The 15181-nt window shown below is 39.4% G+C and overlaps 1 protein-coding gene across 10 annotated transcripts in view; it reads right to left on the bottom strand.

Annotated features, from left to right (window-relative positions):
• Nucleotides 1-15181, bottom strand: part of fcho2 (FCH and mu domain containing endocytic adaptor 2) — a 157966-nt gene that overhangs the window by 71582 nt on the left and 71203 nt on the right. For 9 of the 10 annotated variants that reach the window (XM_062056937.1, XM_062056940.1, XM_062056941.1 and 6 more), the window contains exons 9-12: nucleotides 3587-3631; nucleotides 3428-3497; nucleotides 736-757; nucleotides 309-365 (exon numbers count right to left, since the gene is read on the bottom strand). In XM_062056937.1, coding sequence (XP_061912921.1) covers nucleotides 309-365; nucleotides 736-757; nucleotides 3428-3497; nucleotides 3587-3631 — 194 coding nt within the window. The remainder of the gene's footprint in view (nucleotides 1-308; nucleotides 366-735; nucleotides 758-3427; nucleotides 3498-3586; nucleotides 3632-15181) is intronic. The other variant, XM_062056939.1, reaches the window with a different exon arrangement.

The raw sequence follows: 15181 nt of genomic DNA, 5'->3' as shown, positions 1-15181 counted from the left end.
TGTGTGTGTGTGTCAGCGGAAACACTGGGCACATTGTCAAACACACTTGGAATCATTTAACCCCCGAGGCGACAACCTGGAAATTATCCCACAATGCATCACACGAGTAACAGTATTTACTGTATGCAATGAGTCAATATAATTACGGAATAAATCAGCATCTGGTGTGTATGAGGCATTGATTGGAACTCTGCACATTCCTAAAATAATTGATTGCACTTTTGCAAATTTCTAAAATAAATCATATGGGAGGCCGTAACGTTTGTGTGTGTGTGTGTGTGTGTGTGTATGTGTGTTGGCTTGCTTACGGCATTCTGGATGTCTATGGCCCCGTAGTATCCGGGGGGAGCGCCATTGGCAGTGTTCTACAAGCATAAACAAAGAGAAAAGCAATGAATGAATGAGCAAATCTGCAAAACAAACAAGAGGGAAGCAGGGAGGGAGGGAGAGGGAGAGAGAGAGAGAGAGAGAGAGAGAGAGAGAGAGAGAGAGAGAGAGAGAGAGAGAGAGAGAGAGAGAGAGAGAGAGAGAGAGAGAGAGAGAGAGAGAGAGAGAGAGAGAGAGAGAGTGAGGGAGGGAGAGAGAGAGTCACATGTCAGAGTAGTAAGCAGCAGCACAAAATGAGCGTGAAGCTCCTCCACCTCCTGCTGTTGGACATGGCAAATGACAACACGACGCTTGACACAACAAGCGAAAAGCAGCAATGGAGGGGAAACTCCCGGGCTGTTTACTCACGCTCTCGACTTCTGTGGACTCCCTGCAAGACAAAAAGGGGGACACGGCAACACGATGAGATGACCTAAAGTGTTTCCTGTCAAGCGCACTCATTAAAGCGCGGGGGTGTCCAAACTTTTGCCACAAAAAAAAAAGCATGCAGGGGCCATTTTGTTATTTTTAATTTTCAAAACCATGAGGGTTCCCTTCAATTTTGGTGAATGTTTTAGGTCCTGGGGACCCAAAAGGGTCCAAGTAATTATTGTATTAAAAACAAGTTATTTATGAATATTTGTTTAACTTCCATTGATCAACATCAGATCTATTCATTGCCATAAAGTTTGTACTTTTTTTGTTTGCCATGACGTTTTAATTTGTTTTGTTGTATGCCCTTTTTTTCCTCCAAAGAAAACCCTGTTTTTATGGCAAAAACACAAAATATACAATATTTTCCCCAAAACATTTTAAAAAATTGAATATTTGACGTGAAGCAATTGGATTTATAACAGCATTGCTTTTGATTCTTTTTTTTAATCACACTAAAGGTCCCAGAGACCCAAAAGAGTCTTGGTCAAAGTGTTAAAAATAAGTCATAAATATATATTTTTTAACTTTCAAAACTTAAATATCTATTGATCAACATTAGATCTATCCGTTGCCATAAAGTTATTTTTATGCCTTTTTTTGCACAAAAGAAAACACTGTTATATTTATGGCAAAAAAAACTAAATATACAATATTTTCCCCAAAAACATTTTTCCAAATGCAATATTTGATTTGAAGTAATTGGAGCCGTAAATAGGTCAATAATGCATAACAGCATTGATTTTGATTCATTATTATTTTTGGAAAAAAATCACACTAAATCTCTCAAGGATACAAAAGGCCCCCCATTCATAAACGTGTTAAAAATAAGTCATATATCAATATATATTATTTTTACTTTCAACGCTCACATTTGTAGATTGGACGTGTACCATTAGTGGTAGGCAAGCTCCATAGAGTGGTACGCCAAAAAAATCTCAAGTGTTTTATTTTCCTATTCTCAAACAGTGTTACTGTTCGAACTTTGTGTAATGTTACAATGGCCAAAAATATTAAATATACTTGTTAAATAAAACCTCAGCCTTGTTTTTGATGAATACTTATGCATGCTATGCTACTGTATTTTAATGTTGGTCATTATGGTGATACTTGGAGAATCAAGTGTTTTCGGACACGGTACTTGGTGAAAAAAGTTCGAGAACCAGTGCTGTAGATCTACTTCAGATCTATCCTTCAATTATAAGTTTTTGTTATTTTTTGAGCAATGACTGTTTTAAAGAAAAAAAAGCCTGCATGTCAGCTTTGTGTTATTAGTGTGGATATTGCAACATTTTCTCGTTATATTACACCTGCATGCTCTTTAATTCCACTTTTTAAATGTTTATTTTATTTACCGTATTTTCCGGACTACAAGTCCCACCTAAAATATTTTTTTTCCCCTCGAAACTCGACAGTGCGCCTAATGTACGGAATAATTCTGATTTTGCTTACCAAACTCGAAGCAATTTTATTTGGTACAAGGTTTAATGACAAGTGTGACCAGTCAAATATAAGAGATACGTGTAGGATGCACTGTGATGGCAATATGACTTAAGCAAACAACACCAACATTTTATATGTTCCATTGAAAATATAGAACATTACACACGGCGTTTAAAAATCTATCAAAATGTTTTAGTACGACTTTGGTAAGCTATGAAGCCGCACCGCTTGATGGATTGTCGGCGCATTAAACATACGAGTATTAATATGGTGTGTGTATAAGGTAAGATATATTATCTGGCGTTTTGTTTCTTAATATTATGCAAAAGCAACTTTTCTTAAATTCTGGTACCTGCTGATCTGTATTTGGGATCTGCATAAATCCTGAAAAATTGCAAACGTCTGCCTTTGTAGTCCGTGACGACACCGTAGTCGATAAGCTTCTTTATTTTCTCTGTCTTCTTGTTATGTGACATTCATCCTCCGCTGTTGCCATTTCTAACATAAATTAGTGTAAAGTTCTTACTTATATCTGTCAGTAAACTCGCCATGAAAGCGCTAAAACATACCGGTGTAGTGAGTTTACATTATTCACCCAAGGAGCTTTAGTTATTAGAGAGTTCCGGTCGAACGTTTTTTCACGGGACACATTTCCGGCGGATGAGGAGATGCTGCTCCGTTATTGATTTAAATAAAGTCTGAATGTTATCAAAACAGTTAGCTCCATCTTTTGACACTTCTTCCACTCCCGTCATTGCACGCTACACCGCTACAACAAAGATGACCGGGGAGAAGACGCTGTCGAAGGTGAGCCACGTAAATAAGACCGCCCACAAAACGGCGCTTTCGGAAGCGATTGTCAGAAAGCAGCTTGAAGATGATCTGTAAAACATAATCAATGCAACATTTTGACCAAAGAACCACCATTACATGTCATGTAGACCACAAGGAAGTGTTTTACATTTAGAAAAAAAATAATAATAATAATATGATTCCTTTAATGCGCCCTATATACGCATCTTATATGTTAAAAAAAAGATTTAAAAAATAGACCATTCATCGGCAGTGAGCCTTATAATCCGGTGCGCCCTATGGTCCGGAAAATACGGTATTTATTTTATTAGCTGCGGGCCGCAAATGGCCCCCAGGCCGCACTTTGGACACCCCTGCTACAGCGTTTACTTACGTGGAGTCTGTGTCTTTGTCTTTCCTCCGTCCTGGGATGCCGAAAGGCTTCCTCTTCCTGGGTTTGGCACCTTTACACAAACATTTGTCATCTGTGTGATCCATTATTATTATTGTGATCATTATGACTCAACCTGTGCACATATTGCAAAAGTCGTACCTTCCGTAGCAATAGCAGCATTGCACTCCTCAAACTCAATGGGTCCTAATGAGGTACACACACACACACACACACACACACACACACACACACACACACACACACACACACACACACACACACACACACACACACACACACACACACACACACACACACACACACACACACACACACACACACACACACACACACACACACACACACACACATCTTTTAGGTTCATTTGGCACATAAAGGGTCAATGGCCCACCGCTGTGAATGCTGTGAAAGTACATCACGCAATAATCGCACACATATACACACACGCCCAAATACACAACACAGGGGCTGGCGTGCTGCACAAAGTGTATACAAACAGGGCGAGGCTGATCCCACAGGGCAGACAGGGTCAATAGCGGAGTCAAATGTGCGTCTGGTGGCCGTCGCAGAGAGCGGCCATAACGTCACAGCACACACACACACACACACACACACACACACACACACACACACACACACACACACACACACACACACACACACACACACACACACACACACACACACACACACACACACACACACACACACACACACACACACACAGAGGGTACACATTTCAAGTACCAAATGGCTTCCTAATTGACGCAGGGGTCTAAAAGCGAGTAGAAGAGTGCGGCCTGCCGACAGCGGACACGCAAAGTCACTTAACCCTATTAGAATAAGACAAACAAGTCCAAGATTACATGCAGTGAAGTGTTTAAAGCCACAGGCTACAAATCTGCTCACGGGCTTAAGAGATGCCCTTTTTGACTTTTCACTGGCAGAAAACAGAAAGAGAGGGGGGGAAAAAACCTTAACAATTAAATAGGAGTTCTTTACAGTCAGGTGAACAAAGGAGTGCATGTTGATTACATATCATTAGTGGCGCCCCCTATGGGTTGTATTAGGAATGCATTGGATAATACAGTGGAACCCCTTACAACTACCTCTAGAGTTAACTTCAGTTGATTTATTTTGGAAAATCTTGTTACATTGTTTAATGCATCCAGCGGGGCATCACAACAAAATTAGGCATAATAATGTGTTAATTCCACGACTGTATATATCGGTATCGGTTGATATTGGAATCGGTAATTAAGAGTTGGACAATATCGGTATAATGGATATCGGCTAAAAGCCATTATCGGACATCTCTACTTGTTAATATCAACACCTTCAAAACTGTGAATGAAAACAACAACTAACATGCACGTTACAATCAAACAGCTGGTGTGTAATAAGTACAATACTTACAGTATTAACACTTTGTAGGGGGCAACAGACAACTGAAATGACCAACACACCATAAACCAAGGATGTCCGATAATGGCTTTTTGCCGATATCCGATATTGTCCAACTCTTTAATTACCGATACCGACATCAACCAATACCGATATATACAGTCGTGGAATTAACACATTATTATGCCTAATTTGGACAACCAGGTATGGTGAAGATAAGGTAATTTAAAAAAAATAAAATAAAATAAAATAAGATAAATAAATTAAAAACATTTTCTTGAATAAAAAAGAAAGTAAAACAATATAAAAACAGTTACATAGAAACTAGTAATGTAGTAAAATTAACTGTTAAAGGTTAGTACTATTAGTGGACCAGCAGCACGCACAATCATGTGTGCTTACGGACTGTATCCCTTGCAGACTGTATTGATATATATTGATATATAATGTAGGAACCAGAATATTAATAACAGAAAGAAACAACCCTTTTGTGTGAATGAGTGTGAATGGGGGAGGGAGGTTTTTTGGGTTGGTGCACTAATTGTAAGTGTATCTTGTGTTTTTTATGTTGATTTAATAAAAAAGAAATAAAAATAAAAACCCCGATACCGATAATAAAAAAAACGATAATTTCCGATATTACATTTTATCGGACATCTCTACCATAAACTGTACACTACTGCCGTCTAACGTCTAACTGTAATTGCAACTTGTTGTCATACTGGCAAATGAGACTCAGAAATGTAAAAAAAAAGTACCGAAAATTGGTACCGTTGAGTACCAGTATCAATTCCCTGGTACCGGAAATCGGTACCGTATTGGTTCAAATCTATCTAGAAGAGGGCTCTTATAATGTTGAAAAACTTAAAAAGGTCATAAACAGCTTTTTTATGCTAAAACGCTGGTAATATTTGAATAAGATTGAATGATTCTGGGGACGGCGTGGCGCGGTTGGGAGAATGGCCGTGCCAGCAACCTGAGGTTCAATCCCCAGCTTCTACCAATCTAGTCACGTCCGTTGTGTCCTTGAGCAGGACACTTCACCCTTGCTCCTGATGGATGGGTCGTGGTTAGCGCCTTGCATGGCAGCTCCCGCCATCAGTGTGTGAATGTGTGTGTGAATGGGTGAATGTGGTAATAGTGTCAAAAGCGCTACACAAGTATAACCCATTTACTACTTAGGGCAAATTAATTGATCAAGTCCGGAACCAAATAACAGCGATAAACGAGGGACAACTGTGGTTCACTTTGAATGGTGAGCATTCACAACTCCTCGTTGATAGATTAAAAAAAGGTTAATTATTTAAAAAAATAAGGCCTATTATAAAATTACGGCTACTGGAAGGCCCGGCCACTTGCGAGATGAGCAAAAGAGGCAGCGCCCTCCGGCAATGTGCCCGATACGCTAACGCGCCTTGACCCGAAAATAACAAAAGCCGACGATATTTTCACTCAGAAAGTATACATTAGCGGCTGCATCAGCGCGGAGGCCCACCCCGCCCCCTCCGACTCCCAGCCCCAGAGGACGCTGGTCGCGAGCATGCATTGTTTGGCGTGTGCAGCGCCGGCCGAAACCCGGGCGAGCGACGAGTCACGAGAGGCGCGCATCACGCCAAGTGAAGTGGATAAAGTACACCGATGACTGATCTACTCTACTGTGCAATATCGGCCCTTAACCGCCGGCAAATACACAATGACTGCACAAACTACTACTGTGTGTGTGTGTGTGTGTGTGTGTGTGTGTGTGTGTGTGTGTGTGTGTGTGTGTGTGTGTGTGTGTGTGTGTGTGTGTGTGTGTTTGTTTCATGCCAATCAAAACACAATTAGCTTTAAAAATAGCATCTCGTGGGAGGACCGACATTGTAAACATCCTCATGGTGCCTTCACTGACTGACAGTAAATGGGAAAAATATGAATTTACTGTATTTCACCACTTTTTATAACCAGATTTTTTTTAGAATAAAGCCTTCAATGCAAAACACTACGTCTGCCATAGTGTTTTCTGGCCGCCAAGTTATTATATTTTTCTAATAATTGTGTTTTTAAAAGTTAGAAATTTTGTGTTTTTTTCCAGTGTCTTCTGTGGTGGACATTAGGACTTACTTAGGGGTGGAGGATTAAATTATATCAATAAATGTGTGTGTGTGTGTGTGTTTCATGCCAATCAAAACACAATTAGCTTTAAAAATAGCATCTCGTGGTAGGACCGACACTGTAAACATCCTCATGGTGCCTTCACTGACTGACAGTAAACGGGAAAAATTTGAATTTACTGTATTTCACCACTTTTTATAACCAGATTTTAATAGAATAAAGCCTTCAATGCAAAACACTACGTCTGCCATAGTGTTTTCTGGCCGCCAAGTTATTATATTTTTCCTGTAATTGTGTTTTAAAAAGTTACAAATTTTGTGTTTTTTTCCAGTGTCCTCTGTGGTGGACATTAGGACTTACTTAGGGCTGGAGGATTAAATGATATCAATAAATGTGTGTGTGTGTGTGTGTGTTTCATGCCAATCAAAACACAATTAACTTTAAAAATAGCATCTCGTGGGAGGACCGACACTGTAAACATCCTCATGGTGCCTTCACTGACTGACAGTAAACGGGAAAAATATGAATTTACTGTATTTCACCACTTTTTATAACCAGATTGTAATAGAATAAAGCCTTCAATGCAAAACACTACGTCTGCCATAGTGTTTTCTGGCCGCCAAGTTATTATATTTTTCCAGTAATTGTGTTTTTAAAAGTTTGAAATTTTGTGTTTTTTTTCCAGTGTCCTCTGTGGTGGACATTAGGACTTACTTAGGGCTGGAGGCTTAAATGATATCAATAAATGCGTGTGTGTGTGTGTGTGTGTGTGTGTGTGTGTGTGTGTGTGTGTGTGTGTGTGTGTGTGTGTTTCATGGCAATCAAAACACAATTAGCTTTAAAAATAGCATCTCGTGGGAGGACCGACACTGTAAACATCCTCATGGTGCCTTCACTGACTGACAGTATACGGGAAAAATATGAATTTACTGTATTTCACCACTTTTTATAACCAGATTTTTTTTAGAATAAAGCCTTCAATGCAAAACACTACGTCTGCCATAGTGTTTTCTGGCCGCCAAGTTATTATATTTTTCCAGTAATTGTGATTTTAAAAGTTGGAAATGTTGTGTTTTTTTCCAGTGTCCTCTGTGGTGGACATTAGGACTTACTTAGGCCTGGAGGATTAAATGATATCAATAAATGTGTGTGTGTGTGTGTGTGTGTGTGTGTGTGTGTGTGTGTGTGTGTGTGTGTGTGTGTGTGTGTGTGTGTGTGTGTGTGTGTGAGTGTGTGTGTGTGTGTGTTTCATGCCAATCAAAACACAATTAGCTATAAAAATAGCATCTCGTGGGAGGACCGACGCTGTAAACATCCTCATGGTGCCTTCACTGACTAACAGTAAACGGGAAAAAATACTAATTTACTGTATTTCACCACTTTTTTTAACCAGATTTTTTTTAGAATAAAGCTTTGAATGTAAAACACTACGTCTGCCATAGTGACCGGCTTGTTTTCTGGCCGCCAAGTAATTATATTTTTCCAGTAATTGTGATTTTAAAAGTTAGAAATGTAGTGTTTTTTCCAAGTGTCCTCTGTGGGGGACATTAGGACTTACTTAGGGTTGGAGGATTAAATGATATCAATAAATATCATGATAGACACGTAATCGAAAGCAATAATAAAAGGGGTTTGATAAAGCCTTCGATCATTTTTTTTTTTTCTTTGTCGGAAGAAACCGGAAGTTGCAAAGCCAGGTTGGTTGCATGGACAAAGGCACTCGCTCTCTGGTAACCAAGCAACACAGGAAGTGGGAGTAACACACTTACAGCCAATCGGGTAACAGTATCAGTCTTGTTGACTGGCGGTTGGTTCTTTGCATGGAGTGAGAAGAGAAAGTAAAAATGAAGAAATGATGGATTAAACCGGAAGTCACCTGGTCAGTATGGCAGTTTTTTTTTTAAATTTTTCCCAAAAAGACCGTAGTCAAACCAATGTGGTCTGTAAATGATGCAAGGCGCTCGTCCCCACCAAGACCGGTAATACCACAACACCCTAGTGCGCTTACCCTTTAGAGCACAGCTGTAACTAAACACCAAACCTGCAGAAAAAAGTTATTCTCAGGTTTCTCTGTGTTTACACTTACACTTTTTTTTTACGTTTTTTACGTTTACGTTTACACTTCCTTAATTTTCCACTTTTATTTTAACACTTTTCAAGTGTTCAATGTGATTTTACAATTTTGTTTACATTGTTTGAGTGTTTTCCATTTCCATTTCCTTTCTGCCTTGATAGATAAGGGGTATACACTGCAAATGATTTGCCACTTGCCAAAGTTTTACATTTTATTTCTAAAAATGGCCCTAGTTTTAAGAGCTATTTACTTATTTTTAGTCATTGACTAATCCTAATTTTAGCATGAATAATTATATTTTTGTATTTTAGTGTAAACATGTTGAAATTGAGAAAATAACTATTCAAATAACATATTTTGGTTTTCCCCACATAGAAAATATTGTTTAAAGATTCTGCAACATCTGGAGCATGTTTAATTTAAAGGCCTACTGAAACCCACTACTACCGACCACGCAGTCTGATAGTTTATATATCAATGATGAAATCTTAACATTGCAACACATGCCAATACGGCCGGGTTAACTTATAAAATGCAATTTTAAATTTCCTGGGAAACTTCCGGCTGAAAACGTCTTGGTATGATGACGTTTGCGCGTGACGTCACGGGTTGAAGCAGACATTTTGGAATAGCACGGTGGCCAGCTTGGTGAATATTTTGCAATTTGTTCAATTAACAATGGAGACTGCAAAGAAGAAAGCTGTAGGTGGGATTGGTGTATTAGCGGCTGGCTACAGCAACACAACGAGGAGGACTTTGAGTTGGATAGTAGACGCGCTACCGTGAGTTCAGCTTTGGCTTCCAAACATTTGATCGCTTCCTCGCGTTCCTCATCCCCGAATCTTTCATCCTGGCTCAAATTAATGGGGTAATCGTCACTTTCTCGGTCCGAATCGCTCTCGCTGCTGGTGTAAACAATGTGCAAATGTGAGGAGCCTTTCAACCTGTGACGTCACGCTACTTCCGGTACAGGCAAGGCTTTTTTATCAGCGACCAAAAGTTGCAAATTTTATCGTCGATGTTCTCTACTAAATCCTTTCAGCAAAAATATGGCAATATCGCGAAATGATCAAGTATGATACACAGAATGGATCTGCTATCCCCGTTTAAATAAGAACATTTCATTTCAGTAGGCCTTTAAGAAGTGCAAGTTGAATGATGTTTTTTTTTTTTAATAACACACTTATTTCTATCCCAAAAGTCCTGCTGAATTCTAGAAATACAAACCTTAATTTAGGATGTCTTATCTGGTAAAATTATCTGTCAATGCAGCTAGTTAATTTCACTTGTTTTAGTAGTTTTTCCCTATTTCGTATATTTTGACAGCTATTTTTGCAGTTCATATTCAGATGAAGGTTAAATTTGAAATAAAAATGTATACATTTCATATATTTTTGTCCTGGCCCTTATTTTCGATAGGTCATCAAAAATATCAATAATTCTTGACATCTACCAATACATAAAAAACTTATATCATGCGACAGTTTTTAGCCATATCGCCCAGCCCTAGAATTACGAAGACTTGTTCGGTTGATGCAACTAATGCCGTTTGTGCACCCAGGAAGAAAAACTGCTTTTTGTAGTGTCATTGATATGACTGAAAAAGTGTGGCACAATTTTTTTTTTCTTAAAAAAGCCAAAACCAAAAAAAAGTTTAAGTAAATGTTATGATTTTTAAATGTTCTGTTTCAAGTGCAATGTTGATTTAACTCTAAAATTGGAATACAGTGGTTCCTCAGGATACGGACGCCCCAGATTACAAGGTTTTCAAGATGACAACTCTCTCTTGACTAATTGGTACGCTTGCAAACAAACATTTGTGTTACGATCCTCCCGACCCCAAGTTGGCGTAGCAAATCTCACAATGAACCCCGTAAGATCTGACAAAAACATCCCGTCTTACTTTGCGAGCATAAGCTTTTAGCTAGACATTGAGCTAACTTTGTTTTTTTCCAACCAGTGCCGAGAAGAAGTGGATGGTATTTGTTGAATTTAAAAAACAAAATCATTAAAAACATTACCAAGTGTGTCACTAGCTAACTTGGTGAATAAATGACATGCATTCAAGTAAAACGTTTAAAAATGTTCCTGGATGACATTTTGACAATAAAATAGCATTTGTGTAAAAAATTGGTTTTTTTCCTCAGCAAATTCTAATTATGCAAGCGAGTAATCACCTGTGATTACCGTATTTCCGGTATACAAGCCACACCCACAAAATTTTGGAAGGAAATATATTTTCCATATATTAGCAGCATAAGTCACAGAAATACAGGACTGTCTCAGAAAATTAGAATATTGTGATAAAGTCCTTTATTTTCTGTAATGCAACTAAAAACATGAAAATGTCATACATTCTGGATTCCTTACACATCAACTGAAATATTGCAAGCCTTTTATTATTTTAATATTGCTGATTATGGCATACAGCTTAAGAAAACTCAAAAATCCTATCTCAAAAAATGTGAATATTTCCTCAGACCAAGTTAAAAAAAAAAGATTTATAACAGCAAAACAAAATCAAACATTTGAAAATGTCCACTAATGCACTCAGTACTTGGTTGGGAATCCTTTTGCACGGATTACTGCATCAATGCGGCGTGGCATGGAGGCAATCAGCCTGTGGCATTGCTGAGGTGTTATGGATGCCCAGGATGCTTCAATGGCGGGCTTTAGCTCATTTGCATTTTTGGGTCTGGTGTCTTTCAGCTTCTTCTTCACAATACCCCACAAATTCTCTATGGGGTTCAGGTCAGGGGAGTTGCAGGCCAATCGAGGACAGTAATGCCATGGTCAGTACACCAGTTACCGGTGGTTTTGGCACTGTGGGCAGGGGCCAGATCATGCTGGAAAATGAAATCATCATCTCTATAGAGCTTTTCAACAGATGGAAGCATGTGGTGCTCTAAAATCTCTTGGTACACAGCTGCATTGACTCTGGACTTGATGAAACACAGTGGACCAACACCAGCTGCTGACATGGCTCCCCAAACCATTGCTGACTGGGGGAACTTCACACTGGATTTCAAGCAACTTGTATTTTGCTCCTCTCCAGCCTTCCTCCAGACTCTAGCGCCTTGACTTCCAAATGAAACACAAAACTTGCTTTCGTCTGAAAACAGGACTCCGGACAACTCTGCAACTGTCCAGTGCTTCTTTTCCATAGCCCAAGTCAGACGCTTCTTCCGTTGTCTTGAGTTCAGGAGTGGCTTGACCATGGGAATACGGCTATTGTAGGCCATTTCCCGGACACGTCTGTGAACAGTGGCTTTTGATACCTGGACTCGAGCTTCAGTCCACTGTCTTTGAAGCTCCCCCAAATTCTGGAAGCGGCTCTTCTTCACAATGCTGTTAAGGCAGCGGTCCTCTCTCTTGGTTGTGCAGCGTTTCCTGCCACATTTCCTCCTTCCAACAGACTTTTTGTGAATGTGCTTTGAAACTGCACTCTGTGAACAGCCTGCTCTTTTAGACATTTCTTTTTGTGTCTTACCCTCCTGATGGAGGGTGTCAATGATGGTCCTCTGGACAGCAGTCAGGTCAGCAGTCTTCCCCATACTTGTGATTTAGTTTACTGAACCAAGCTGAGTGTTTTTAAAGGCTCAGGGAAACCCTTGCAGGTGTTTCGAGTTAATTAGACGATTCAAGTGATTAGTTAAATAGCCTGCTAGTATACTTTTTCCTGGTATTCTAATATTTTGAGATAGGATATTTGAGTTTTCTTAAAGGCCTACTGAAATGAATTTTTTTTATTTAAACGGGGATAGCAGATCCATTCTATGTGTCATACTTGATCATTTCGCGATATTGCCATATTTTTGCTGAAAGGATTTAGTAGAGAACATCGACGATAAAGTTCGCAACTTTTGGTCGCTGATAAAAAAAAGCCTTGCCTGTACCGGAAGTAGCGTGACGTCACAGGTTGAAAGGCTCCTCACATTTCCCCATTGTTTACACCAGCAGCGACAGCGATTCGGACCGAGAAAGCGACAATTACCCCATTAATTTGAGCCAGGATGAAAGATTCGTAGATGAGGAACGCAAGAGTGAAGGACTAGAGTGCAGTGCAGGACGCATCTTTTTTTCGCTTTGACCGTAACTTAGGTACAAGCTGGCTCATTGGATTCCACGCTCTCTCCTTTTTCTATTGTGGATCACGGATTTGTATTTTAAACCACCTCGAAAACTATATCCTCTTGAAAATGAGAGTCGAGAACGCGAAATGGACATTCACAGTGACTTTTATCTCCCCGACAATACATCGGCGAAGCATTTTAGCTACTGAGCTAACGTGATAGCATCGGGCTTAACTGCAGATAGAAACAAAAGAAATAAACCCCTGACTGGAAGGATAGACAGAAAATCAACAATACTATTAAACTATGGACATGTAACTACACGGTTAATGCTTTCCAGCCTGGCGGAGCTTAACAATGCTGTTGCTAACGACGCCATTGAAGCTAACTTAGCAACGGGACCTCACAGAGCTATGCTAAAAACATTAGCTATCCACCTACGCCAGCCAGCCCTCATCTGCTCATCAACACCCGTGCTCACCTGCGTTCCAGCGATCGACGGCGCGACGAAGGACTTCACCCGATCATCCGTGCAGTCGGCGGCTAGCGTCGGATAGCGCGTCTGCTATCCAAGTCAAAGTCCTCCTGGTTGTGTTGCTGCAGCCAGCCGCTAATACACCGATCCCACCTACAACTTTCTTCTTTGCAGTCTTCATTGTTCATTAAACCAATTGCAAAAGATTCACCAACACAGATGTCCAGAATATTGTGGAATTTTGAGATGAAAACAGCTTTTTGTATTGGATACAATGGTGTACCAATACTTCCGGTTCAACGATTGACGTCACGCACATACGTCATCATACATAGACGTTTTCAACCGGAAGTTTAGCGGGAAATTTAAAATTGCACTTTATAAGTTAACCCGGCCGTATTGGCATGTTTTGCAATGTTAAGATTTCATCATTGATATATAAACTATCAGACTGCGTGGTCGGTAGTAGTGGGTTTCAGTAGGCCTTTAAGCTGTATGCCATAATCAGCAATATTAAAACGACAAAAGGCGTGCAATATTTCAGTTGATGTGTAATGAATCCAGAATGTATGACATTTTCATGTTTTTAGTTGCATTACAGAAAATAAAGGACTTTATCACAATATTCTAATTTTCTGAGACAGTACCTGTATACGTTGTGAAATGAGCTATTTACAGAGAAATAATTTGTAAATATTTATTTACATTCCTTAATTGTTTACAAACAGCAGTAAAACGGCAGATCAAACAAAACAGAACCCACTCGCTGCGGAAGCTAGCTCTACAATCAGCTAAACAGACTCAATAACTCCACTGATTACGATAGCATGTACAAATATGCATGAAAACACTCCTACAGACATCACACATTGGGCAGTTTAGTAAGCATGAATAGTTTTAGTTCAATTGTAAAACTTACAAACGTTACTTGGAGTGATGAATGAAGAATCCTTTCGAGCAGAAACTATATAGACAGTGTTATGGTATGCCAGCTGCACGGCGGCAGAGAGAAACGCACTTCAGAGGGTCATAAAAACTGCCATGAAGATCACTGGCTGCTCCAGTGCCAGGTGCCTCAAAAAGGCCCAAAACATCATAAGGGACCCATCTCACCCAGGACATAAACTTTTAGAACTGCTACCGTCGGGCAGGAGATACAGGACAATAAAATGCCGGACAAACAGATTTAAGAACACTTTTTACCCGAGAGCAATAGTGTCGCTGAACACAAGACAAGAATGACTGTGCATGTGAGCTGTGTGCTTGGTATTTTTATATATTTTATGTATTTTTATCTATTTATCAAAGTTTTTATGTGTTATTATGAATTTGCATTAAATTAGTTTTGCTTACAATTTCGTTGTACAATGTACAATGACAATAAAGATATATTCTATTCTATTCTATTCTATTTCGACAGTTTTATTTCCGGTTCATGGCATTAAAACAGGAAGTACATTTTCAACCTGTTACACCTGCAGTGAACAAACTCGTCGAAAAAATCACAAACCCTTTCGGTGTCTCTGCTTGTGTTTAATGAAAACTATTGAACACAAAATATTATGGCTGTTGGCGAAGAAAAATCCTTGAATTAGTTGCAGGGTTTAAAGCTT

This window comes from Entelurus aequoreus, linkage group LG08 (assembly GCF_033978785.1).
Source record: "Entelurus aequoreus isolate RoL-2023_Sb linkage group LG08, RoL_Eaeq_v1.1, whole genome shotgun sequence".
Classification (NCBI taxonomy): domain Eukaryota; kingdom Metazoa; phylum Chordata; class Actinopteri; order Syngnathiformes; family Syngnathidae; genus Entelurus; species Entelurus aequoreus.
The sequence above is the reverse complement of the archived record's forward strand: the minus strand, read 5'-3'. Positions and strand labels throughout refer to the sequence as shown.